Below are 25,523 nucleotides of genomic sequence, written 5' to 3'. Positions count from 1 at the left end.
ACCTGTGGCCCCGTGGAGGGAGGAGCCCACGCTGCAGCAGGTTTGCTGGCAGAACTTGTGACCCCCATGGGAGACCCACCCTGGAGCAGTCTGTTCTTGAAGGACTGCACCCTGTGGAAAGGACCCACACTGGAGCAGTTCATGAAGAACCGTGGGAAGGACTCATGTTGGAGGAGTTTGTGGAGGACTATCTCCTGTGGGAGGGACACCAGACAAGCCGTATTTGAGTGAGGAGTCCTCCCCCTGAGGAGGAAGGAGCAGCAGAGACAACATGTGATGAACGGATCACAACCCCCATTCCTCATCCCCCTGCACCACTCAGGGGGAGGAGGTAGAGCAAATCAGGAGTGAAGTTGAGGAGCCCAGGAAGAAGGGAGGAGTGGGGGGAAGGTATTTCTAAGATTTGGTTTTATTTCTCATTGTCCTACTCTGATATGATTGGTAATAAATTAAACTAATTTCCCCAAGTCAAGTCTGTTTTGGCCATGATGGTAATTGGTGAATGATCTCTCCCTGTCCTTATCTCAACCCACGAGCCTTTTGTCATATTTTCTCTCAACTGTCCAGCTGGGAAGGGGAGTGATAGACTGGCTTGGTGGGCACCTGGCTTCCAGCCAGGGTCAATCCATCACAAATTGTTTCCCCATTTCCAAAATTCTTGCCTTTTTTGTCATTCTTGACAGTGCCAGACTGATACTTATTTACACGGGGATTCATTCATGCACTGTTTTGAGCTTTCATATCATCACAATGTTGGCAAGGGGAAGCAAGCCTTGAAAAAAAATTCCAATTGTTTTTACAGATTAGCACTGGAGAAGATGATCTCTCTCTCTGCAGTCAGTTTTTGCGGGTATAGAGGGCATGTTGGTGACTAGAATGCAGTGAAAATTTGGCACTGCTTGATTCTTGGAAGAGACCCCAGAGAGACGCCTGTAGGTCAGTCGTGTAGTCATCGATGGGGCCATATGTGCTCTTCAGGTGTGCTTGTCCATCAGGTTCTGTCTTGCCTCTGAATGCATCGCTGTGTGTAGACTTGGGCCATGCTGTATTGCTGTCTGGAGCAGGAAGGGTTGGGTCTGCAGTCTAGCTGGGTCAGGCAGGGACAAGTCCAGTCTACAGCAGATGGCTGAAGCTCTGCTCTTCCACAGCTGATTTTGGATGGTTTAACCTAAGCTGTGGCCAGGCTAAACTCTACGGCTGTGATGGAAACAGACAGAGGTCAGTGTACTTATGCTCCATTCTTGAGTCATCACAGGATAGACTGTCATCTCACACACTTAGAAATAGGTCTGTAACCAAGTGTTAGCTTGTGGAAATTTTGAATGTAGCTTGCGTGGAGTTTCATAGCTGAATACATCTAGGGGAGATGTGGGGCCAGTGGGCAGTTCAGGGACTCAGGCTTGGAGAAAATTCTACATAAAAAGCCAAGATAGGATATAGTTCGACTTTTTAGAAAGGTGGTGGGAAGCATTTGAAACATACAAAAAGAATCAGGGCATTTGGGGAAACTTGTCTTTCCCAGTAGAGGCATTAATAGCAATTTTAACAGTATTATTTACCTTGTGCTGCTTTGCTGGAAAGAGCAAATTGTAAGTGTAATTTGAGAATGAACCATTTTTGTCAAAGCAAGACTGATTCAAAGCCCTAAGTAAATTACGGGGTTTGTTGTTAAAAATGCTCACACTATAGAATGGGTGACTATTTTTATCCTAGCCACAAAACAGAAACAGAAAGGAGCTGCTGCTTCTTTCATCTGAGGTGAAGTTGCAAGAAAGAGTGAAGTTGGATTGGGGTTTTGTTTGGTGTTTTTTTAATGAAACACTTCTTTTAGGTGTCATTCGATATGCTCCACATAGAACAGAAGAGACTAATTTGCTTTTGCTGGAACATGGAAGGTAGCTTTGTCATACAACAGGTCCCTTGTGATGCTTAACATGCACATTTTGCTGTATTCTTTTGGATGCACTTCATCACTTTGTGCTGGATACCAATTAGTTTTAGTAAGGATGCACAGAGACTTCCAGGAAGTGTGAGGGGGAAGTATTTCAGAGATTTCAGAGTAATACCTCTGATACTTAGCCAGTTCAGAGGTGATCATCTGAAGCATGAGACAATATGTCAGAGAGACCTGATGTCCAAGGAGGGGATTTCTGCACAGAAGAGAGGAAAGCAGTAACATTCCGAGGGGAATGTCTCGGATTGGAAGAGCAGGTGAACTATAGGAAAGGGATATTTTTTGCAAATACTTTTCCAAAAGTCCCAAAACAATGAAGAATTTGCAGCTCTAATTCTGATTGGGGTTTTCTGCCCTTTTTCCCTCCTGAAATGCTTTACTTTGTACTTATATCCTTCACTGCCTAGGCTTTTCATTGTCTTCTTAAAAGTGTATTTAAAATCCAGATTTGTGAAGCCAATTTACAGCACCCAAAATCACCTCTTAACTGCTAGCCACTGGGTTGCTTTCTTCAAAATAAAACTGCAAATTTTTCTGAAAAGGAAACAAAAATATTATCTCTGGAAGCTATTCAAAAGAGCATGCTCCTTCTGGAAAAAAAGAAGTGCTAACTGTTCATACAGGTTGATTTTTTAAGATGGGATCCATAAAATTTGGTTTATGATAGTCAAATCTCCCATGGCAGGTGAGGAAAAAGGAGGCTGGGTTTTCTTTTGGTTTTGTTTTTTGTGTTTGGGTGGGGTTTTTTCGGCAGTTGCCTGGGAAGCAGGAAGTTTTTTTCATTAGCAAGACAAGAATCAGAGTATCGTAGCACCTAACTAACAGAGATGGTTCGATATCTACCAAAGAAAAGACTGATACAGCCAGAATCTCTGAACTCCAGGAAATATACCTCCATAGGAGAGATTTGGTCCAGAAGCAGAGCACACCTGACTACATAAGGAGGAAGGCACTTGAGGGTGTTTATGGTTGTACAGTTCTTTATACCATCCAGAGCTACATCAGGTGGTACAAAGTTACTGTACTGAGGGAAGGAAATGAGAGGCTGACTTGCAGTCTGCAAGAGAAAGTGTGGCTATTAGGAAAATTTGTAGAAAGTGAAATTTAAGAAATAAGAGCTTTTTTGGCTGAGTTTCAGTGTTAATATTACATAACCTGCTTAAAATACTTCCTGAACTTTACAAGAGGTATGTTTTTCAGCACAAGTGTCTTTGAGTTCTGTTTCAAGTGGTAATCTGATCAATCAATACTTCACTTTATCAGTACCTGTTGATTAGTTACTACCCTGTATCTCACATCGTCCTTATGAAATAAATAAAGATAATGATGGTGGTTTCCTGAAGAATAGAATTCAAGTCAGAGAGATAAGACTCAGACTTACCCAACGAATCTGAAGTGCTCAGGTGAGAGGTGCCTTTCCCCTATACGTTTTCCCTGCCTCTGAAGACATCTCCTAAATTTCTTCAAAGCTTGTGCATATAGATACACGGAGTTAAAAATATTAAATGGGATGTAAATGAGTGCAAAAGCTTCATGGAGCTGTTGCTTTGATCAATTGCTTCATTATTAGTGGTTCATACATTTTAGCAAATAATAGTGTTTAGGTCATATATAATAATATGTAAAACAAGGGGTAAGGGGTTTTGCTAGTTTGTGTTAGCTTGTTACTAAGAATTTGTATGCATTAAACTTTGGTGTAGTTTTGAATGGCAAGGGTTTTGTCTGAACTTAATTTTTTACAGCTCTAAATCAAGAATGTCTTTGTGAGGTCAGTGCATGTTTTATCAGTGAAAATCTGGTGTGCCTTCTGGGGCTGGGCTTCTTTTCAAGTAGATAAATCATGGACTTAATATCAGTCCCCATGCAGTTACTAGAGAAACCTCCACCAAGTTTGGTGGGCTTTAGTTCACCCCTGTAAGAACTCTACAGCACTTTAAGTGGAGAATGCTCCTGCCCTAAGTGACACTTGATGTGTGAGGTAGAAAAAAAATAATGTAAAAAAGTAAAGCAACACACCTGAAAAATTATGCTAACTGTGAAAGGTGGATATCCTGAACTCCTTTCTGTCATGTTTTCTTTTGCTCAACAGCTTGTCCACCAGGAACATACAAACCTGAAGGTTCACCAGGTGGAATCAGCACTTGCATCTCATGTCCTGATAAAAATCATACTTCTCCACCAGGAAGTACCTCCATTGAGGACTGTACATGCCAGGAAGGCTATCGTGCTGTAGGACAAACCTGTGAAGGTAAGTGTTTCCATCCAGGAACAGTCTACCCCTGGAATGCACAATGCAGTGCTGGGAAAATTTTATTTGTGTTTGCACTGTGAAGGGCATGTCAAACTGCGTGCAAGATTTTCTGTGACATTCCAAAACAACAAAAGTAACAAGATGCAAGTCAAGTAGGAAATGAAAAAAAAAAATTTCCTTCAGTAGCCTGTTGCACTCCAGCTAGCATCATAACTCTGTTGTGGTTGTTTAATTATTTAGTTGTTCACTGCCCTGAACTGAAGCCCCCTGAAAATGGTTACTTCGTCCAGAATGTCTGCAACAATTACTTTAATGCTGCCTGTGGCATCCGATGCAAAGCAGGATTTGATCTTGTGGGAAGCAGCATCCGGCTTTGTCAGCCAAATGGCCAATGGTCTGGATCAGAGGCTACCTGCAGAGGTATGGATATTGTGTGTTTGAAAAGTCTTTTTCTGTTGGATTAGTCTGTGGTTTTCTCTGCTCACTAGATAGTTGGGCGTGCAGATCTGATCCTGTTAGCTCTTGGGTGAAAGACTGCAAACTCCCATTTCCTAAAATGGAAGGAGGACATCTATAGTAGAAAATGAAGAGCCATATTTATTAGGCAGACAGTCATTTGCAAGTGAATCTACACTGTCCTTCCTTAAGCCTCTCTCCCCCTAATTTCTATGAATTTTGTATCAACATCATGTAAATCCAGCAAACCTACAAAGTAGTCAGATATATAACAAGACCTTGCGACATGGGTGTTTTAGGCTGTCCAGCAGACTCCTGGCTTAATCGAGCATTCGCACTGGTAGACATTACCAATGGAAAAATCCGATTTTACTTCCTTACAGTTCCTTCTTATTAAAAATAGGAAAGCTTGGGCCTTGAGCATAGCCTTCAGAAGAATTTGGAATGGAGTTTCACTAGGGAACAACTGGCAGTATCCTAGAAGTTCACTGTAAAAGAATGTCAGCTGGAAAAGAAATAAACAGAAGGTGTAAAAGGGAGGAGACACGGGAAATAGCATCCTGTAAAACATAATTTCTTGAGCTCTTACAAGTACATAGGAGCACAGTTTTGCTTTGTTTTCACCTGTCTCTGCCTGGGACCTGGGAGTCCTGGTGGACAACAGGATGACCACGAGCCAGCAATGTGCCCTGGTGGCCCAGAAGGCCAATGGCATCCTGGGGTGCATCAAGTAGAGCGCAGCCAGCAGGTTGAGAGAGGTCATCTTCCCCCTCTACTCTGCCCTGGTGAGGCTGCATCTGAAATACTGTGTCCAGTTCTGGGCTCCCCAGTTCAAGAAAGACAGGGATCTGCTGGAGAGGGTCCAGCAAAGGGCTACAAAGATGATTAGGGGATTAGAACATCTCTCCCATAAGGAAAGGCTGAGGGACTTGGGTCTTTTTAGTCTAGAGAAAAGAAGATTGAGGGGGAATCTTATTAATGCTTATAAATACTTAAAGGGAGAGTGCCAGGGGGATGGGAACAGTCTTTTTTCAGTGGTGCCCAGTGATAGGACAAGAGGTAACGGGCACAAACTTGAACATAGGAAGTTCCATCTTAACATGAGGAGGAGCTTCTTTCCTTTGAGGGTGGCAGAGCACTGGCACAGGCTGCCCAGAGAGGTTGTGGAGTCTCCCACTCTGGAGATGTTCAAAACCCGCCTGGACGCCGTCCTGTGCAACTTGCTGTAGGTGACCCTGCTCAGGCAGGGGGGTTGGACTAGATGATCTCCAGAGGTCCCTTCCAACCCTGACCATTCTGTGAGTCTGTGATTCTGTGAGGTTGGGTTCTTGATGTATTTGAAGGGAAGCTGCATTCCCATGTAGTCCTGTCTGGTATGTCTTCCAAGGAGGGCCTGAAAAAACAGGTAGCAGCCCTCCCTCATCTCCTCAGTAGCTACAGGTTGTAGTTCAACATGTTTAACTTGAGCTGGATGCACTTGACATTAGTATGCTGCATTGGAAGCTAGTAAAGAAGAAGTCGTCAGCTCCTTCTGTAACTCTTGCCCTGGCCCTTGAGTTCAGGGAAGGAGGCAGGATAGATCCTTGGGGACATTAGCACTTTATGCCACTGCAGCCCTTAAAAAAACAGCAAGTCATAGTTCTGAAAGGAGGGATCTGAGCTAGAGATCAGTGCATCAGGTGATTCTTATATAGCAGTTCACTTCTGATAACAATGCAAGACTCTACTTCAGATAATCCTGAAAAACTTAGTGTTCCTTTATAGCTTCCAGTTACAGAAGGCAGGAAGGAGAAGCTTCCAATAGAAAATAAATTTCTGGCCAGTACCATGAGGGTATCTTGAGAAGCTAGACTTAGAGCTGTTGACTTTCCAGCAGTCAAAACACAGACTGAAGATGTATGCTACTTCAGGTAGACTGGAATACTGGGAAAGAGCACTGGCTTTCAAAGCTTCTCATACACAGTACTGCCCAGTGAAAAAAAATCTGGGGAAAGCTGCAGTCAGCCACAAAGAAAGGATTTTTCATCTTCATTGTCTATAGAGAAGTGGGAGATTCTAGTATTTGGAAAGCTTTCTGGAGCATTTAAAAATACTCACCTATTGGGTGTTGGTGCCTGATCTTTTAACAGGGAATTTGTCTGGAAGGTGGGGGAAGAGAATTCTGTCCTGAGATACTGTTTTGATGTTCAGTTAATATCCTTTGAAGCATGGAAAGGATATATTTTTGCTTTTCTTGTGCCATTCTCCATCATACTGAAGACTTCCAATTAGAAAAAAATATATTAAAAAATCCTACGTTTACATGTGCTGGATCTGCTAATCTTGATTCGCTCAGACTATGAAAGGGAGCAAGATCAAAGGCACAGTTTATATCTGTCTTGTTAATCCCAGGAGTATTTTATCATATAAATTAGGAAGGGAGAGTGAAGGAAAATCCCTTTGCATTGCTTTGGATTTTGACATTAAACACTCCTCAGTTGCTCTGCTAGCTAAAATCTGCTGTGCTATTGGAAAGTGATTAATGCAGTCATGTCATGCAATTAACAGTGATCCATGAAAACAAACAACTACAAAGCGTGTATTTAATCCAGAAAATGTACTGGGAGAAAACCAAGAACAAGCAAAATATACCATTGTTGTTGTTACTGTTTTCACTAGCTTTGTGGAGGTATTTCTTGTTCATGGAAGATGCCTTATTGACAAGAGGATGGGTTTGTGTTTAATACATGGAACCATAACCAAGATAATGCAAGCTCAGTTACAAGTTTCTGCCAGAGCCGTACTGAGACACTGAGTAAATATGAGCACTGAAACACTGAGGAGTGAAGCACTGAAATGCTGCAGCTGTGTAGTCCTTCCAGAAGAGGTGGCTAGACTTACCAGATAGTGGAAGGGAGTACATTCTCTGTGGTCACGTTACTAGTGCTGAGAGTCTCCTCAGTGCTCTTAATTCATTCAGGCTTCCTCAATAATGCCGTAGAGTTTGGTAGCATTGGCTTCCTTTTACCACAGATTGGGTATTAAAGGCTTCCATAGAAACCTTAAAAGAAAAGCCTGTTCTCTTCTGTATAAAACGTGTGATTCAGCTGTAAAAATGTCTTTTGTACTGACTCTACTACATTTAAGATACAGCATATTAGGAAGCTACTCTGAAACTCAGGGTGCCTTATGCATAATGGAAGTTTCAGGATCTTTTTTATACTCTTAAATGCGCTTCCTAGAGGATGCCTGTGTATGTGCAACCACAAGAGGATTAGTACTTTTCATTGAGTAAACATGAGACAGTGGTAATGCAAAGATTTATTACGTCCATCTGAATGGCTTTTTTTCTTTCTTTCTTTCTTTCTTTCTTGTCCAATATACATACTTTTTCCTACAGACTGTTTTTCCACTCAGATGCCACTATAGCTGTTTTCAAAAAAGACATTATTTAACATGTGTTTCTTGTAGATTTGAGGGGCTTATAGTTACTGGCATTTATACAGCTCGCTTTCATTTGAAGTAGGACTGAGGCTATCTGCCTATTTATTAGTTTGAGGGTGTAGAGTGATCTGTTCAGTCTGTGTGTCCACTTGTAGGCGTGTCCTGTCTCATCAGTGTGCAGAGTAAACATCTACTGGGGAAAGCAGAGAAAGTGGCCAAATTGGCTTACTTTCGAGTGCATTTGGAGAGGAGCTAGTGGTTTTCCTCCTACGTCACAGCAGCAAGAATGGGTTAGCTGGTAAATTCGGCATCCCAGACCACAGCAGTGGTCTAGATCTCTGAAGCCACCCATCACCAGAACTTGCCCCCCTGACAGCAAGGTCAACAGAAGCTGTGGAAAACAGTCCAGGGAGAACAGAGTTTAGGGGACTGCAGTCTTCTTGATTATGTTTTTGAGCAGTCACACTATTTGGTCTTGTGTGTTTTTCTCCCCGCCATAACCATTGGACATACTGAGCAGTATCTGCCAGCTTCAGCTGAGAGCAGAGTTTTCAACCGTACAAATTTTCCACTGGTTTTGGAAAATCAGTAGCTGGTTATGGAAAAGAGACATGAATTATTGAAGGAAAAGGTGCACTAGGACCTCAGCAGGCATCTACATGTTTGGGCTTGTTATCACCCAAATATCATACATTTATCATGATCACATAGCCATGGCTAGACAGTAGGTGTGTACATCTTAGCTGTTCGAGGGACCCAAAGGCCAGGCAGTGTGTATGTAGCTCAGAGTCAAATCCAGAGGGGAGCACAGAATCCCAGAATCATGGTATGGTAGGGGTTGGAAGGGAGCTTTGGAGATAATCTAGACAAACCCCCCTGCCAACAAATGCAGGAGCATAAGATACAGTCTGAAGAGGAGGAAAGCTCGAAGCAGTGCAAAGGAAAGTGGTCCTAGTAGAAGAGCTTGAGGTTATGACACTGAAACAAAGAATGTAAATCCAGGTCAGACCAGCGCTACTACTTTTTTGTTCTTACTATTATTCAGCTATTTGGGGATCAGTCTTCGGTGTAGTTTTGTGTTAAGCTGCAGTATCAGGATTCAGTAACAAAACCATAAGACAATCTGAAGATCACCCTCCATGCCCCACTTCCCTTTCTGCACATGCGTCCTGCACAGCACCACATTCTCCTTGGCATCCCACTGCTTGCAGTGTTTGTGAGACATGGCAGGAGAAAGGCCTGTGTGCTGAGCAGCAGCTAGGACTGCCTCCATGGGAAGCCCTATACCTGAAAGGGTCTCTTTTGTCACAGCAGCACCGTAATTTATTCCTTTTCATCACTTGTGATCCTATTGTCTATGAATGCCTCATATTCCTTCTTTCTCTCTCTCTCTCTTACCCACCATGATGAATGTCTGCTCTTCTGATTTGTGGAGGCTCACACACATCTGTGTCTACATCGATACACTCCAGAGTGCCTGAGAATGTTCCTGAGCACTGGGACACTGTCATCTGCCCTATTAATAAACTGTTAGCCTTTTCCCTGGCGCGCAGTCAGACCTTACTAGACTGCCAGTTGGAAATCTCCCAAAGAACTCTCAGGCATGGCCGGGAGATTAGAAACTTCCAAAGACACACGCTTTTCCACAGGATGCCATTTGCCTGCAACTGTCCTGTTTCGAAGGCTGATAGACAGTACTAGCCCAGGGCACACACTGTGTGCCAGATGCTTTCAATGTCTAGGAACATTTCTGAGCACATTTAGTTTGCTAACCTGGACTTAGAACTTAGGTGAGCTTGGAAGTGTGTGCCCCATCTCATGCATGCTATGTAAGACTGTTTCAGGAAGAGGAAGGCATCAAGCCTTTGAAAAAAAATTAGCCCTGTTCCAGCTCTGTTCCCTGAGTTTGTACAAACTATTGTAACTAGTGTACGAGCCAGTACCTGTCCCACCCCTGAAAACTTGGGCAAATTAGCATAACTCCACTGATTCTCATTGCTGCAGAGTGAACTGGTGTTCTTTTCCCTTTGCAGTTCGAACATGTCCCAAACTTCGGGCCCCTGAAAATGGACACATTAATTGTTCAACAGCTGATATCTCCTATAAGACAGTATGTTTTGTGACCTGCAATGAGGGCTATGAAATAGAAGGAAACACCAAACTCACCTGCCAGGGAACCTCACAGTGGGATTCAAAGGAGCCAAAGTGTGTGGGTAGGTATCTGATCACATTCTGTTCATGTCAGAGTGCAGCCTTTTCAGACATGTTGACACGAGTGAGAAACTCGCCCTATTTTAATATGTGGTGAAGCTAAGATAGGAGTAACAATTTGTCTATGGACGTTTTACACAAGTCTTAGAAGTTGGGGCGGGGCAAAGGGATTTGCAAATTGAGAAAGTTGACATTGAAATCCTGCAGAGAGAGCTGATAACTAAAAGGTAGTTGCATCTGCTGAGTGTTAAGACACTGTCACAAAATGTGTTGTAGGTCTTACTATGGGTTAAATGTGAACAACCAGGAGTTTGAGTTACCGTCTTAAAGCTAAAGATGACCTCCAGACAAGGACTAGGTATGTTAGCCAGGCATTGAGAATGCCAAGTAAAGATGTGACAGTTGTTACTTTTGCTGAACTCCCAACAGGAAAGAAGAGTTAGGCAAGTTAGGGACCAAGCACCTATAAGGCAGGATTCAGAGGTCACACCAGCTGTGCAGGGATAAGTAAGCATATATTGCCATTCCAGAACTAGAGGATTGTAGATTTCAGAAATACCCATTTAGGAATAGTGACAGGTGTTAAATTAACTTAGAAAGGGGAAGAAATAGAGCTGAAACACTTTGAAGAGTAGACTGCAAAAAAAAATGTATAAGCGTAAAGTCCATCAATTCAGAAGCTAATCCAGTGCTGACTAAAGTCAGGGTGAAATATGTGTCACCTGGGTCCAGTAAATGTGATTCCAGTAGGGTGACTTGGCTTGAACCTGTGGCTTTTTTTTACTGTTTTACTGCAGGCTTAAAAATGTGGACTTTGCGTGAGACAAGAACAAATTTATAAGTGTAGATATGTTCTCTAAAATGATGAAAATAATCCACAACTATTAATTTATCAAGAGAGTTCATTAAGAGATCCTAATCTTTCTTATGTTGAAGTCAGTGGAAAAACTTCAATTAACTTCAAAAGCAAGGGACCCTGAAATCCTGTTGGAAGATTATGATTGGAAGATTAACTGTATTCTTCGGATAAATTCATCCTTCATAGCTTAGCATTTTGATTATTAAAATCCAGCTCTATTCTGTATCAGAAGATTTCTTCACACCATATAATATTGCCTCCATTGCTGGATTACCCATGGCAATAGCTTATTTTTGCTGAGTCTGAAAATCTAGTGTAAAAGTTACCTTTGATTGTCACATATGGAAGAGTGTTAGCTGGAAAACATCTCTGCTGCTTCTTGTTGTGACTGGTGTCTGGAACAAGCTTGCTGAGATTCTTGTTCAGTATAGATGTGTGGAGTTTTATTCAGGGAAGGATGAAAATCAGAAGACTAATATCATGTCCTCCTCAAAACCTTCCCCTTTGTACTCATTTTCTGAATGTCCATCATTATTATGGAGGTATTCTCTGTTTATTTTTAGTCTGAACAGCTCTTAACTATTATTAATCATCTGCTACATAAAAGATACCAGAAATCCCGCTGTATTTATGCACTTGTAATTTATTTATTCATTTCCTACCCTTCTGTTAGAAAAATTAAGTTGAATTGGATTCAGTTTCTCACCTTGAAACAGATTTCTTAGACCTTAGGGTACTGTCCTAGCTCTTTTTCTGAATGTTTATCAGTTTGAGTGCACATTAGTGCACAGTTTACCGTATTTACAAGTTAGGTCACTGTGACTGTTGTACAGCCATCTGTAACCATAACTGGCACTGGACCACAGCATAGCCTGGATTGCTTACAGTCCCTTCTGTGAGGTGTGTTGCCATGTGCATCTTTTTCCAATAAACTGGAACTTAATGCAAGTTGGGCTATTGCATATGTTTAAAATTTTTATATTTTTCATGAAAGATGCTGTTAGAAGTGAGTTACTTTTGAGTAGGTTACATATATTTGAGATGATTTACAAACAAAGTATCTGCTGAAAAGGGAAGCTTTGTCATTTGTCCAATTTGAAAAAAATATTTCCACAGTCATGTTCTTGTGTTTCCTTCCCCACTGGAGAAAGATTAATATCCAACACGTTACAATTAGTGAATTTTGCAAGACACTTCTTGCTTTGTTCAAGGTTTAGTGAAGAAAGGTAAAAATACAGTTGGCATCTGGGGTGTTGATGCCACCTAGTGTTGAAAGAATTACTCCTCCACACTTCTAATTGCCGTTGGCCAATTCTTTCCCTGAAACACTGTGTTTGCAAAGAGGTTGAAGGAAAGAGGCAGGATCTGCTTGGTAATCTTATTTTTTGTTACAATATTGAAGTTCCTCTTGATGTTAAGAATTATAATACAGTGTTGTGATTCATCACAGGCAGTTGCAGACAAAAGCAGATTCTTGCCTCTCCTTAGAAGTACTTTTTTCCTGTCTCTCTATTACTTCCCTATCCATATGACTAATATCATGGATATCACTCTGCTACTTGTGAAGTCCAGACTTCACGACTCAGCTTGATCAAATTCTGGAATTGAGCTCAGATAAAAAAAGCTAGGGACACTATTACTTTTTTTTTTTTTTTCTGGTAAAAATCTGTCTGACTTAGAAAATATATGCTTGGGGTACATATACCAATGGTTATCCTGAATGTTCATCACATGTTTCTGGATTGTGCTTTACTAGGATTTTGCTAGTATAGTTGGAAGCATCTCAACCAGGAGGAGTGTTGCTACTTCCCCAAAAGCTGCAGTTTTTTGCTGGTTTTCATGCTTTCACCTTTCATAGCCTTTTTTCTACTTCCCTGAGAAGCATGCATTTTAATGCTTTTAGCTTGTCTTTTCAAACGTTGTTTTTTCCAATTTCTGATCCTTTTGCTATTTGTCAGTTACTTTCCTGTGGTGAGCAACCAAAAGCTAGGGTTTGAGGGTTTTTTCTGATGGAGTTGTTTCACATTGCATATCCAGCAGGGTCTGCCTGAAGTGAACAAATGTGTTAACATTTGTGATCTTTGCATCCTGTTGAAATGAAGTGCAGTTTTTAATTGCTGGGACTTTAAGCATTATTTTGGTATTAAGAGCTTAAAGGGCAGGAAATACTTAGAACACTTAGACTCTTTAAATTTTGTTCCATGCACGAGAACCAGTTTTCAGTTACTCGGTGCATATTTTGGGAGAGGAAAGAAGAGGGATATGAAGCATTTTGAATGTGAATCACTTCTCTATCATTAAACCATTGCTAAGAGATGAACAGAGCTTTCCCTTCTGTAGCTGGTTTGGGTTGTTCTTTGTGTGCTCTTTGTGTAAAGACACGTCCACTTTCTTCACTGACTAGGTAAAGAGTTACAAGTCTTCTTATTTGCTATAAATAATGAAACATTTTTCTTGTGTGTTTGTCTATTATCTGTTGTGAGAAACACTACTGAAAGTCTATGAACTGCATTTCTGGGATACCCCTTTTTGCCGTGTTTGTTAATGCCTCCACGTTTGAATTAAAAATAACATTCCTTGCCTGACACGGTAAAAACAACAGCTCAAAAATGAAACAAAGCTTTTGTGACAATTGAACCTGTTTACAGACATTGTGGGTTTTGGAAGTTTATGCTTTGATGCAAATGGTCTTCAGAATGTGTAGTGAATTCTAGTAATAAAATAGTTAAAAACTTCAATTTTAAGCCTTTAAGCAACTGTCAGCCCTTCCTGACTTTACAGAGGTGGTCAGCTGCCACTTATTGTCACCCTGAGTCTTTGCATCTGGGTGTGAACACAGTCAAGACCAAGTCCGATTTCATTCAGTTTGGAGTGTGGTAGGCAAAATCACATGCTGTGTCCCTAACCTACATTAAGCTCATGGCAGGGTGTCCTTTTTATTCTCTCATTCTTATTTCAAGACAGTTTAAAAGCTGTGGAAGGCAACAGTTACAAGACTGCTACTTCTCTACTGCTATGAAGGTCTGTTTTCCATAGAAGGCAAGGGAATGCAGGTAAAAGCAACCATGAAAGGTGAAGTTGGAAAGGAGAGAGAAAAAAACAAAACAAAACAAAACAGAACAAAACCCCAACAGAGTAAGCTGTAGTGGAGCCACATGAAAAATACCACGGTTCTGTCCCTGTGAAAAGCCTGAGCAAGAAAATAGAAGACCTGATACACTGGGTGCTGTTTACTTCAGTCAGCCCTGGAGTACAAAGCTTCAACAGGTCTTACTGTTTGTTGCACTCATAGTGCATGCAGAGTTGCCATATGACTTCATTGGTAGATTTGTTTGAATGTATACTTTGTGTATGTCAGTTAAAAGACATGTCCTACTGGTCTTTTGTAGAAATGCGTTGCCCGATCCTCCAGAAACCAGCAGGTGTAACAGTTCTTCCTCCCAGATGTGGACTGGAGCCTGCTGGTTTTGGGACTGTGTGCCAGCTGAGCTGTCCCCAAGGATTCATCTTGTCTGGAGCTAGGGAAGAACTAAGATGCATTTCATTTGGGAGATGGAGTGCAAACATCGAGGAGGCTCTGTGTAAAGGTAGAGACCAGCACAAAATCATTTCGTTTACATGTGTGCAGGATTGAAGGGAAGCACACAGCACATAATTAGAGTGAGGACAGGTATGAACTGGGGAAAGCATGATCTAAACAGTCTGTAAGAAGTGTTGCCTGTACTGTTGTAGCTTGGCTGTCAGATTTACTTGTAGTTTGTAATAAAAATGTGAAATTCAGAGGTTGCTTGAGTGCCATCTTATAGTGCTCATCATCAACTGTCTCTCCTGGGATTCATCTCATAAGTCTGTTGTTGGGAAGCTGCCTGCTAAAAGGCTTGATGTGCAGGTAAATTCAAAATTTCAGAGTAGAAGTGAAAGCTCTTAGCTTAAAGATAGTCAAAGTGGAACCCACACTCCTAGTAAAACAACAATGATAATACTATTACTGGTTTAGCACAGGTTTATGTAAGCCCTGTAGTTGGACCAAATCTGTAAATGCTGTGTGAACTTTGGCTGATAGATGGACTATAGAGGGTTGGTTCATTTCAGTTGTCTTTGGACTGACTATGGCTGTTGACATGCCCCAAGCAACAGCACACAAGAGTTAGGACCAAAATTGGTTGACACAAGTGCATGGAGTATAATGATGGGCAGAAGATGGTTGTGTGCACGTTCTGCCACATTTACCCACCTCGTCCAGAAACGTTAGGTTATTTATTCCCTTACACACATGCACACTGGGTTGGAAGGAGTTTAGCTTTGGATTATAGGAAGATATGAGTAAAAGTGCAGTTTGTCTGGGAATATGTTATTCACCTCTTCATGAACTATTGTGCTCCTAGAACTAACGCTTCCACCCCAAACTGGGGCCCTCGCCAGCCACTGGGTGCAAGAACAGTACAGAAAACAGTTATGGCAGTTATGATGCCAGGTCACTACAGAAACTGAGGTGGGAACTTTTTTCTCTGTAATGGCCAGGAAGATTTTATCCCTCTCTTTAAACATATTATTTCCCACTCTGTGATGTACCGTATTGTTTTTCTGAATCTTCTATGGAAACCAGTGCCAAACCACAGTTTTTAATATTTGATGGGATCCCAGCACAAGGCTGCAAGCTGAAGTGGTTGGATCGAGATAAAGCAGCATGGCTTGGATTCAAGCTTTTAGATACTACCAGGGTATAAAATCCTAAAATAAGGGGCACCAAGAAACTCTGAAAGTTATTCTTCTCTTGTAAAAATGAACAGTTGCATTTCAATTGGTTTCATTCTTGTTATTGTCTTTCTCTATTTTGCTGCCAACATATTTGGCCAGTTCAAAATAGCCATTTTCTTTCTGACTTATTTATTAGTCTTTTTACAGAATTTCACTTTTAAATGGAATTTGCCCCAGCCTGAAGGCTGTGGTCAGAGGAGTGTGAACCATAACTGCTAGTTATTTAAAAGAGTGCATTTCTAATAAAATTTTCATCAGAATGAGTTCAGAGGAAGGCAAAATCATTTGTATTTATTGCTTTGCACTCTTAATTACAGAGGTTTAATTGCTTGAGTTATGTCTTTACTGGAACTATTTAGTAATAAAACTGTAAGTGATATCAGTTCTGAGTTGTTGAGTTCAGAGCTGTTGTCCTTGTCTCATGAGTCTAGAGGCCATTTATCAAACAACACTACAGCAATAAAATAACCTGACTGCAAATGTTTTGGGAGGCCCTGTGCCAGGGAAATAAAGAAGTACTTTAAGTTTGCCAGAGAAACTTAAAGCTTAAATGTTGTTGGTGATGTAACCCATATTGTACCACCAGTCCTTTGAAACAATCCAGCATTGTCACATATGTCACAAGAAGACTGCAATTGTCCTACATGATACCTTGTAGCAGAAGTTTATTAAGGAACATTTCCAGCAACTGGCGCCAGAAATTTTGCCACTGAAACACTTTCAAGTCAGTTCCACACCATGCTCCAGGGAATTTGAGAGTCGCTACTGTTTTGTTTGTAGTACATACATCATGTCACAAATACTTTTTTTATAAGTTAATGATTATCAGAAACAAGTGTTTACGTCTGTATGTGTCACGTGTGCAGGCAGTGAAAGGATAGAGAAGCCATTCCTTCTTAATGAATATATGTGTGTAATGAATGGATGAATAATAAGAGAAAGAAATTCATTCTGTCGTATTTATTCCTTGTTTTATGGTTGCATGTAGAAACCAGAGTCCCGTTATGCTAAGTGATGTACAAAAATACAGCAAAGAATAGTCCCTTCCCCAGGAGAATTTACTGTTTAAGTATGAGTGTGTAGGCAAGAATTAAAAAGGGGCAGAGGCAGGAAGTCTGCAAAAATATGTGCATTTATGTTCCAGGCAGCACAAAAAGCAGTGGTTATAACGAGTTGCAGCCTAACCATTATAGAGGTTTTATTTTTATAATCCCACATCTAAAACTATTTTGTCTTTTCCTGGATCAGATATTGAAGCTCCTCGGATCCACTGTCCAGAAAATATTGAGACTGAGACTCTGGAACATCACAACTCTGCTAATATCAGCTGGCAAGTACCAACAGCTGAGGATAACTCTGGAGATGAGGCAAGTTAAAATCTATACATTTGACTGGAGGCAGTCTTTCTGTAGCTAGCTATTTCAAATTAATTTTTTGAACCACTAGAGTTTCTTTCTTCTGATAAGCAGGAGAAGAAGAAAAATCTGCTGAAAAGTTTGTGTCTTGAGAACTCAGCATTTTCTGTCTTGGTTAGGGTTATGCAGTCACAGGACACTCTGCATAAAATCTCATATGGTTAATTTATGCAGTCAAAAGGAGGAATGTGCCCTTGTTTATAAGATGGAGACAGCTGCTTTAAAAATGAGCTCTTAGAATGTGAAGAAGTTTAATAAACTCTTCTCAGAAGGAAGTATACCAGTTCATTAATCTAAAAGGCTAGCAACACACTGTGATAATAAAAACTCATTTCAGCTTCCCAAGTGAGAAAGAAAAATCTCCTTTGCCTATCCAATGCAAGGTTCAGACATAGGCCTTTGGCTACTATGGGTATCAGAGGTCTGGAAATGGAGTTACAAGGAAAACTTGCTCCAGAGCTGTTTTGTAAAGAGTAACATTCCCTGTAGGCTCAGACATGATCAAGTTAGAGCAGGTGAATGCTTTACCATGAGTCAGCAGAGGAGCAGTTACTCTTGGTGTACTTTCAGTTTGCTGCAATCACAGGATTTTTTTTTCACTTGGAGACTGTGAGCTATCCCAGTAAAAGAGGTTTTGAGTTCGCACATGTTTTGCTGTAGCATAGGCATGGTCAGGTACCATAGCTCTGGGGGTCATTCATTGAACTGTATAAACCAAGTGCCTTAGCAGTTCTTTTAAGAAGTTCCTTACGGCAATTCTAACCCATATGAAAGGGCCGTAGACAGCATGTACTCCAAATGTAGAATTCCTTTGCTGTGCCAGAAAGTTTGGAAGCATCTATGGACTATTGACTCATAAAGATAGGTAGACTTAAAACTGGATATGTAAGTACTTATAGCCCACACCTGCCTTCCCCACTCATCTCAGGTCTGCTCCCATTGCAGCTGGATAGCCGAACTGCAGGCAAAGCAGATTCTGAGCTGGTGTAGTGTTCAATGCAGTGAGACAGAGAAGAGTCAGTCTTGACTTTTCTTAATGCACAGTGCTGTAAACTGCAGCTGGTCAGGGTCCAAATCCTGACTGAATAAATCCCTGTTGTTATAAAGGAGGCAGTCTTGAGAAGGTAAGCAGAGCACACTGTTGCAAAGTCCACCCTCATTACTTGAAGAGGCCATTTGCATTAAGAATGAGTAGGTTTGACATTGAAGAATACTATTCTGTGGCCATTTCTTGAAACACAACTGTCGTGATTACTAATTTGTTTTTTAAATAACAAGCGTTTTCCTGTAAAAGGTCTCAGTTCACGTTACCCCAGCTTTCATACCACCGTTTCTTCTGCCAATTGGTGAAGTTGCCATTACTTACACAGCAGCTGATAAGTCGGGCAATGAGGCAAGCTGTACATTCAGTGTCAAGGTTATCGGTAAGTGCTGGTAAAAATCACTGGGGAAGAGTCTGTCATGGCTGAAATCTTCTAATTTTGTGCAGAAAGAGACTATGAGTCACTGTGGCCTGTATATGTGCAGGTATAAGCCCAGGAGTAATATCAACTCCATAAATGCTTTTCTGATCTTGGATCGCACTTTGAATAGTGTGCAGTCATTGCTCCCAGATCTTCATTTTGGGTTCTGTTGTTCATACTGAATGTTAAGATTTCTCCTCATACTGATAGATTAAATGCTTTATTGTGTTGTCACTTACTGCCTTCATTATGTATATCTTTTTTTTTCCTTCTGAAACATTCTAAAAAAATTTCCAAGGTTCTCACACACTGCTGATGCAAATAATTGTGCAAGTATTCCTTTCAGACAGTTGTGTTATTCAGCAGTCCTCTTAAACAAGGTTTGCTCTGTAAAAAGCAAACAGAATGCAGAAACCATGAGTTCAGCAGAAGAATTAGTCTTGTCCATTCCCTCAGCATCTTCCACTTGCAGCAGCTTACAAGTGTGCATCTAACTTTATTGTGTCTTCTGATGTGACCTTAATACTGCTGTTTACTTGACTTCTAATTATAGATTTCATTTGAGTATGGCAGCGGTTCACTAAGCTAATCTCATGCTATCCCTTCAAATTCTGCAGATGCAGAACCTCCTGTAATTGACAGATGCAGATCTCCACCACCCATGCAAGCAGTAGAGAATGAGTACTCAGCAACATGGGAAGAACCGCAATTTTCAGACAATTCAGGTGAGACAGTGGACCCCAAAACATGCATGCAACAGTGGAAGGCTATGGGATCTCCACCCTGTTCAACCTTGATCCCTTGGACTTTAGGATTTTTTTGAGTTTTTTTCTATTTATTTTTAAGAACACATAATTTGGAAGACGTGCTGCTATTTCCTTCTTCATTTGTCAAGGTTGGGTGTGAGCAACCCTCTTATCACTTATTGATGTTTTAGGTTGTCTTTCAACTCTTCTAGGTGCTCCACTGATTGTCACTAGGAGTCACGCCCCTGGAGATCTCTTTCCCAAAGGAGAGACAATAGTTCAATACACAGCTGTGGATCCCTCTGGCAATAACAGGACATGTGAGATCCACATTGTCATCAAAGGTTTGTTGTCTTAATCTTCTGGTGTATGGCCTTGTTTTAACTGAATGTCATAAAGGATTAAATGCTACTCTATTTTTGCATTTAGTCTCAACTTTTTCTTTTAGTTATTCCCACTTGATATTGGGGTAACTTGAAGGCAGTCAGGATCTTTGTTAGTACCAACAAATAAATTTTCTAAGACTGAAGCAGCACAGCAGTGAATTTTTGTCCTATAAATTTATATTAGGTGTAAGAGCACTGAAATTATGATTCATTAAGCAGTAAAACTTAAGGGATTCATTTTTTTCTCAGTGACAGATACCATATGAAATGAATTAATAGGTCTTACTGAAGTCTTACTTCAAATCTGTAGTTAAAAGGAAAGCTTTATGGAAATATTTCTGTAATCACCTAAAATATTGTAGCAGATACTAGAACACTCTTTAGATTTTAGAAGCTGTCTGTACCTGTAGATGTATGGGTACATTTGTGTTTATTGCATAGACACCTTTTCCCCAGTTCACTTTCTTCTTTAAAGCTCAAACAATAATTTGGCAGATAAGATGTTAAAGATGAAAGTATTATGTATTAAAGATAAAGTATTAAGGATGAAAATTCTACTTCATCTCTGCTCTCTGGTACTTATGTCTCATTTGGACATCTGTTTAAAAAAAACTGCTAGTGAAGAGAAAATTTAAAATCATGCAGACTGGAATTTTGATTATAGCTTTTAGAAAAGGTAAGTTGCAAATGGATATGCTAATTTCTGATTTGCTGTAAATCTTGGCAAGAACAAGCCAGTGCTTAAAATGGGCATTATTTCAAGCTCTACACCACCTCAGACTTTTTGTGGTTTGGTGTTTGTGACATAATGTTTTCAGACGTTCACAATCTCCTTCACAATTGGCCTGTAAAATCAATCATAACTGGGGTTTTACACTCAGTCCCTCCTGAGATGATTCTGACAAGTCCATGTGTTGTCACAACAGTGTAGAATGGATAACGTTTAGTTTCAGAATTCAAGAGGTAATATAGTTTACTATAATTTATTGTATGAAAGTTCATGTAAAAACTTAGATTAATGTTTTGTATTATTTTAGTAAGTACATGCTTGAGCATACACTTTTGAAGAAGTGCAGAAGGGTTTAGGTCTTGCATTCCTAAGTTTTTTTTAATTTCTTATATGTATCACAATTTTTTTCAAGTCTACACATTTCTGGATTTCAAATTCCAGTGGCAGAGTTTGAGAATAATTTAGCAGTATCCTGATCCTGCCTTTATGGAAGTAACAAATAATACTTCCACAGACTTCAACAGTGGCAAGGTCAGGTTGATACTAGGTATGTTTGGAAATCCTATCCGTGCTGTTTTTCTGTGTGCTTGCTTACTTCACCACATTCATCAATATATAAATCTGCGTATTTTTCATAGGTTCCCCCTGTGAAATCTCCTTTGAGCCTGTGAATGGTCATTTTACGTGCACATCAGATGAAGCGGGAGTTAATTGCACATTGCACTGTGCAGAGGGTTATAGCTTTTCAGAAGGATCAAGTGAAAACTACTATTGTGCATATGAGGATGGTGTCTGGAAGCCACCTTATTCTCCAGAGTTGCCTGGCTGCTCTTGTAAGTCATATTGTTATTAAAATGAATCTGCAACTCATCAGACATTATGTTTAGTGAGAAAGCAGGTGAAGATATTTTAGAAATAAGTACTTCTGTTTAATCATAACATCTTCTCTGTCCTCTGCCTCTAAATTGTTACAAACATTGTGGAAAAAATGCCTGAAAGTCCTTAACATAGTATTTCAGAAGCTGTCTAAAACACAGAAATAGTGAATTTGAATCCTGGGAATCACCAAATAACAAAGATGAAAAAGTAGACAAGGTCTGTCGTTATTTTGAATTGGTACATGAAACAGTTTGTTTACAAACACTAGCAGTGTCTTTTCAATAGGAATTCCAACAGCGTTCACCACTTACTGGTCCAAATGCACGGTGCATGCTGCACTTACATATCTAATTATCACCAAATCAGAAGCATGTATGTATTTTCTTTGAGATACACACGTGCAAAACTTCAGCTGTGGAATTTCCCAGCTTTGGTGATATTTTAATAATTAATGTATTAGAGATACATATGAAGCCAGTCTTGGCACCGTGATGCAGCCAGTGCCACCAGAGTGGATTCCTGGCTTGCAGCAAGAGAGCAATGTTTCAGCTATGAGCAAATGAGAGTTATGTTTAGCCTAGCAGCATTAGTAATGGGACTTCTAATACTTATTGCTTCTTTCTCAGTAGAAAGTAAGTATGCAGTTTAGTTGACAGCTCACAGGTTTCTTCCGTTAAGAAAATGCTGAGATAGATAAATGGCAGACCTTTTTTTAATGTCTGTTAGCTTCCTCAACAAATTTGATACCTGTCAAATGGTCATATTCAACTGCATTGGCTGAGGTATTTGTGATCCATTTTCACGTGTGCAACACTGGGAATTTAGGTTGCTGATTTAAAGACAATGCTTCTTAGCTTAGTACATTCCAGTTTTAGCCTGAATGGTCTTGCTTTTAGCTCTGAAATTCTTGCATTGACCAGTAAAAATCTATTTCTCCAACATTTTTCAGTAAATCGTTTTGCAAACCATGGGTTCAAATCCTTTGAGATGCTTTACAAAGCAACACGATGTGATGACAACGGTCTTCTAAATAGCTTTACTGATGCATTCCAGAGTGCTCTTGGTAAAATGGTAGGTTAGTAAATACTTCTTCCTTTTACATACTTTTAAAAAAATGTACCTGGTTGCTACTTTTCCCAGATAACTAATTTCATGCAAGGACAATACAACAGAAACCGCTAAATGAAATTTGTGCTTTTTCAGAAGACGACAAGTCTCCTTTAAAAATAAACATGATTCCCTGGCATTTTAATGTAATTCGGTTCAGCCTTCAATGTGGGGTTATATAGGACAGAAGTCATAGAAGTGTCCAAGTAGCTTAGGAACCTGGCACTCATAGATTTTCAGTAGGCTTCCAAAGAGAACCTGTGAAATTTTGAAAACCGCAGTCAATTGTCCCCTAACCTCAGTGCGGTTTTTGAAAGTTGGATCAGATTATAAAATGTATGTATTTTATATAGAATATGTATAACATCTATTCATATAATACAAATTAATGTACATGTATACAAATAGATAAATTCCACATTTGGTACCTAAGTCCAGGCACTTGAGTCCAGTAGAAGTGATTTAAATAATTTGCTCAGGTTTCCTGAGTTTCTAAGTTTTCACTCTTATAATTAAGAACTACATGACACTGAATTTGAAGGGGTAGCATGTTCCTTCTCTACCATGTCTCTTGCTTTCCACTTCAGTGTCACAATCTCCCTTCTTAATCCATGAGTCTGTCCTCAGCTGCAAAGCAGAAGCAGCAAGACTTTGACTTGTGGTCTCAAGAGTGGATGTCCGTTTCTAGTGTGATAACATTGCTCCAGAAGAGAACACTGGGCAATTACAGATTTTTTGCAGGCAAGGCCCATGTGCTAAAAGCTTCTCTACTTACTAAGAAGCACTATTAGCATATTCAGCTAATGGACAAACTCCTGCAACTTCAGAATATATGTCAGTAGCCCTTGTCAAATGGCTGAAAACTTGCATAAAACTTCAGGCAATCTCTGACACTTGGGCCTAAATATCTGTTGCTTTCTTGCCTTTCTTCAGGTTTGTTCTCTTCCAGTAGAGAAATCTTGGCTGATTTTATTTCTGTTCCTTTCCCCTATGAGCCAGCTACCACCAGGTTCCAGTGCTTAGACTGTTACTATTGGCAAGCAAAAAATAATAAGGAAAAAATGCTTAGTGACCTGCCCAAGCAATTACATCAAAATACAACAATCTGGGAAAACAGTCAAAAAAGCTGGTTTGAACATGCCTATTCCTATTCCCAAAAATTTGAAATTCTAGCAGAGATCTGAAAAGGGGGGAGGAATCAGCAGGAGCCATCTTTCCAATGAAAATTGATATAGAAAAAACAAAGCAATTCCAAAACACAACCTAGAGCCCAATTTCCTTGAAACCTTTCTGGAAAAACAAAGAAACACAGATTTTATCAAGAATCATGCATTCTTCTACTCTTATCTAATCTCTACTGCTTTTCTGGAGAGAAGAAATGAATGATACCAGAAAAGTATATCTCAAGTTTTCAGTTCTGTGGTTTCTGTCCTTCTCAGATGATTTTCCCTGTCCTCTGAGGTCTTTTAGAGGTAGAATGGATGAGTCCCTTCCCATGGGTAGGCATTGTTGTAAACCTGACAGAATTACAAGTTACATAGCTGGAAAAAACACAGATGTTTTTGAAGATGTGAGCTCTCCTGTCATCTTCAGCAGAGAGAAACAAGCCTGAACTTATTTCTATATTTTGGGGTTTCACATGCCAGAGTAGTTAACTGAATGGACATCTCATATAAAAAAGATTTTCTATAACAAAGAGCTTGTCTGCCTACAAGCTGCTGTCTTATTTCCCTGCTGTCTCAATAAAATGTACTTCTTTCAGCAGGCCATGCCAGGGTTATAAGAGACATGAAAGGGGAAATCTAGTATCACTGGCAGAACTAATGCTTTACATTGTAACTAGAAGGTTTTAGAAGTTGGGGGGAGGGGGCTATGTGGTTTTATTTTTTAATGTTATTCTTCTTTATGTTGGAAGGTCCCATCATTCTGTAATGATGTTGATGATATTGACTGCAGATTGGAAGATCAGACACAGAAACACTGCTTGGAATATAATTATGATTACGAAAATGGATTTGCCATTGGTAATTATGGATTGTGTAGATTCTTAGTCATCCAGGTTTAACACGGCATAATACCTTTTGTTCTGAAGTACACAGTGTGTTGTGTGAGATTTTTTAAAAATTACTGTAGAGCTCTGAAGATACTAAGTAATTACATAATAGATTTAAAAAGCAATATTATGGAACTATTTGTCTGGTTTTGATACTGCTTCCTATATACCATAGAGTCGTCTCCAAACACGCTGAGGAACAGGAAGTTATTGGAAGTGGTCAACATGGATTTACCAAGGGTAAATCATGCTTGACCAATCTGACAGCTTTCTATGATAACTGGTTGGCTGGATGAGGGGGGAGTCATAGATGTCATCTACCTTGACTTTAGCAAGGCTTTTGACACTGTCTCCCATGACATCCTCATTAGGAAGCTGAGGAAGTATGGGCTAGATGAGGCGACAGCGAGGTGGATTGAGAGTTGGCTGTGTGACAGGACTGAGAGGGTTCAGAGGCACAGAGTCTAGTTGGAGGCCTGTAGCCAGTGGTGTCCTCCAGTGGTCAATACTTGGTCCAGTTTTGTTTAATATATTCATTAATGACCTGGATGAGGGTAAAAAGTGTATCCTCAGCAAGTTCGCTGATGATACCAAGTTCGCTGACACCCCAGAGAGCTGTGCTGCCATCCAGCGTTACCTGGACAGGCTGGAGAGCTGGGCAGAGAAGAACCTAATGAGGTTCAACAAAAGCAAGTGCAAGGTCCTGCACCCAGGGAGGAAGAGTGCTAGGCACCAGTACAGGTTAGGGGCGGACCTGCTGGGAAGTAGTGCTGAGGAGAAGGATCTGGGGGTCCTAGTAGACAGTAAATTATCCATGGCCCAGCAATGTGCC

General features: G+C 40.4%; 1 protein-coding gene across 1 annotated transcript in view; it reads left to right on the top strand.

Moving 5' to 3' along the window:
• SVEP1 (sushi, von Willebrand factor type A, EGF and pentraxin domain containing 1) overlaps nucleotides 1–25,523 on the top strand; it is a 137,005-nt gene that overhangs the window by 42,008 nt on the left and 69,474 nt on the right. Inside the window, exons 4-14 of the mRNA XM_082497845.1 lie at nucleotides 4,044–4,202; nucleotides 4,446–4,625; nucleotides 10,118–10,297; nucleotides 14,544–14,741; nucleotides 17,161–17,279; nucleotides 18,622–18,751; nucleotides 19,408–19,515; nucleotides 19,749–19,880; nucleotides 21,291–21,485; nucleotides 22,481–22,602; nucleotides 24,554–24,662. Of these exons, the coding sequence (XP_082353971.1) occupies nucleotides 4,044–4,202; nucleotides 4,446–4,625; nucleotides 10,118–10,297; nucleotides 14,544–14,741; nucleotides 17,161–17,279; nucleotides 18,622–18,751; nucleotides 19,408–19,515; nucleotides 19,749–19,880; nucleotides 21,291–21,485; nucleotides 22,481–22,602; nucleotides 24,554–24,662 (1,632 nt within the window). The remainder of the gene's footprint in view (nucleotides 1–4,043; nucleotides 4,203–4,445; nucleotides 4,626–10,117; nucleotides 10,298–14,543; nucleotides 14,742–17,160; nucleotides 17,280–18,621; nucleotides 18,752–19,407; nucleotides 19,516–19,748; nucleotides 19,881–21,290; nucleotides 21,486–22,480; nucleotides 22,603–24,553; nucleotides 24,663–25,523) is intronic.

The sequence above is a fragment of the Vanellus vanellus genome (genome assembly GCF_965231255.1).
Source record: "Vanellus vanellus genome assembly, chromosome: Z".
NCBI lineage: Eukaryota > Metazoa > Chordata > Aves > Charadriiformes > Charadriidae > Vanellus > Vanellus vanellus.
This window is presented reverse-complemented; position numbering and strand designations above follow the sequence as displayed.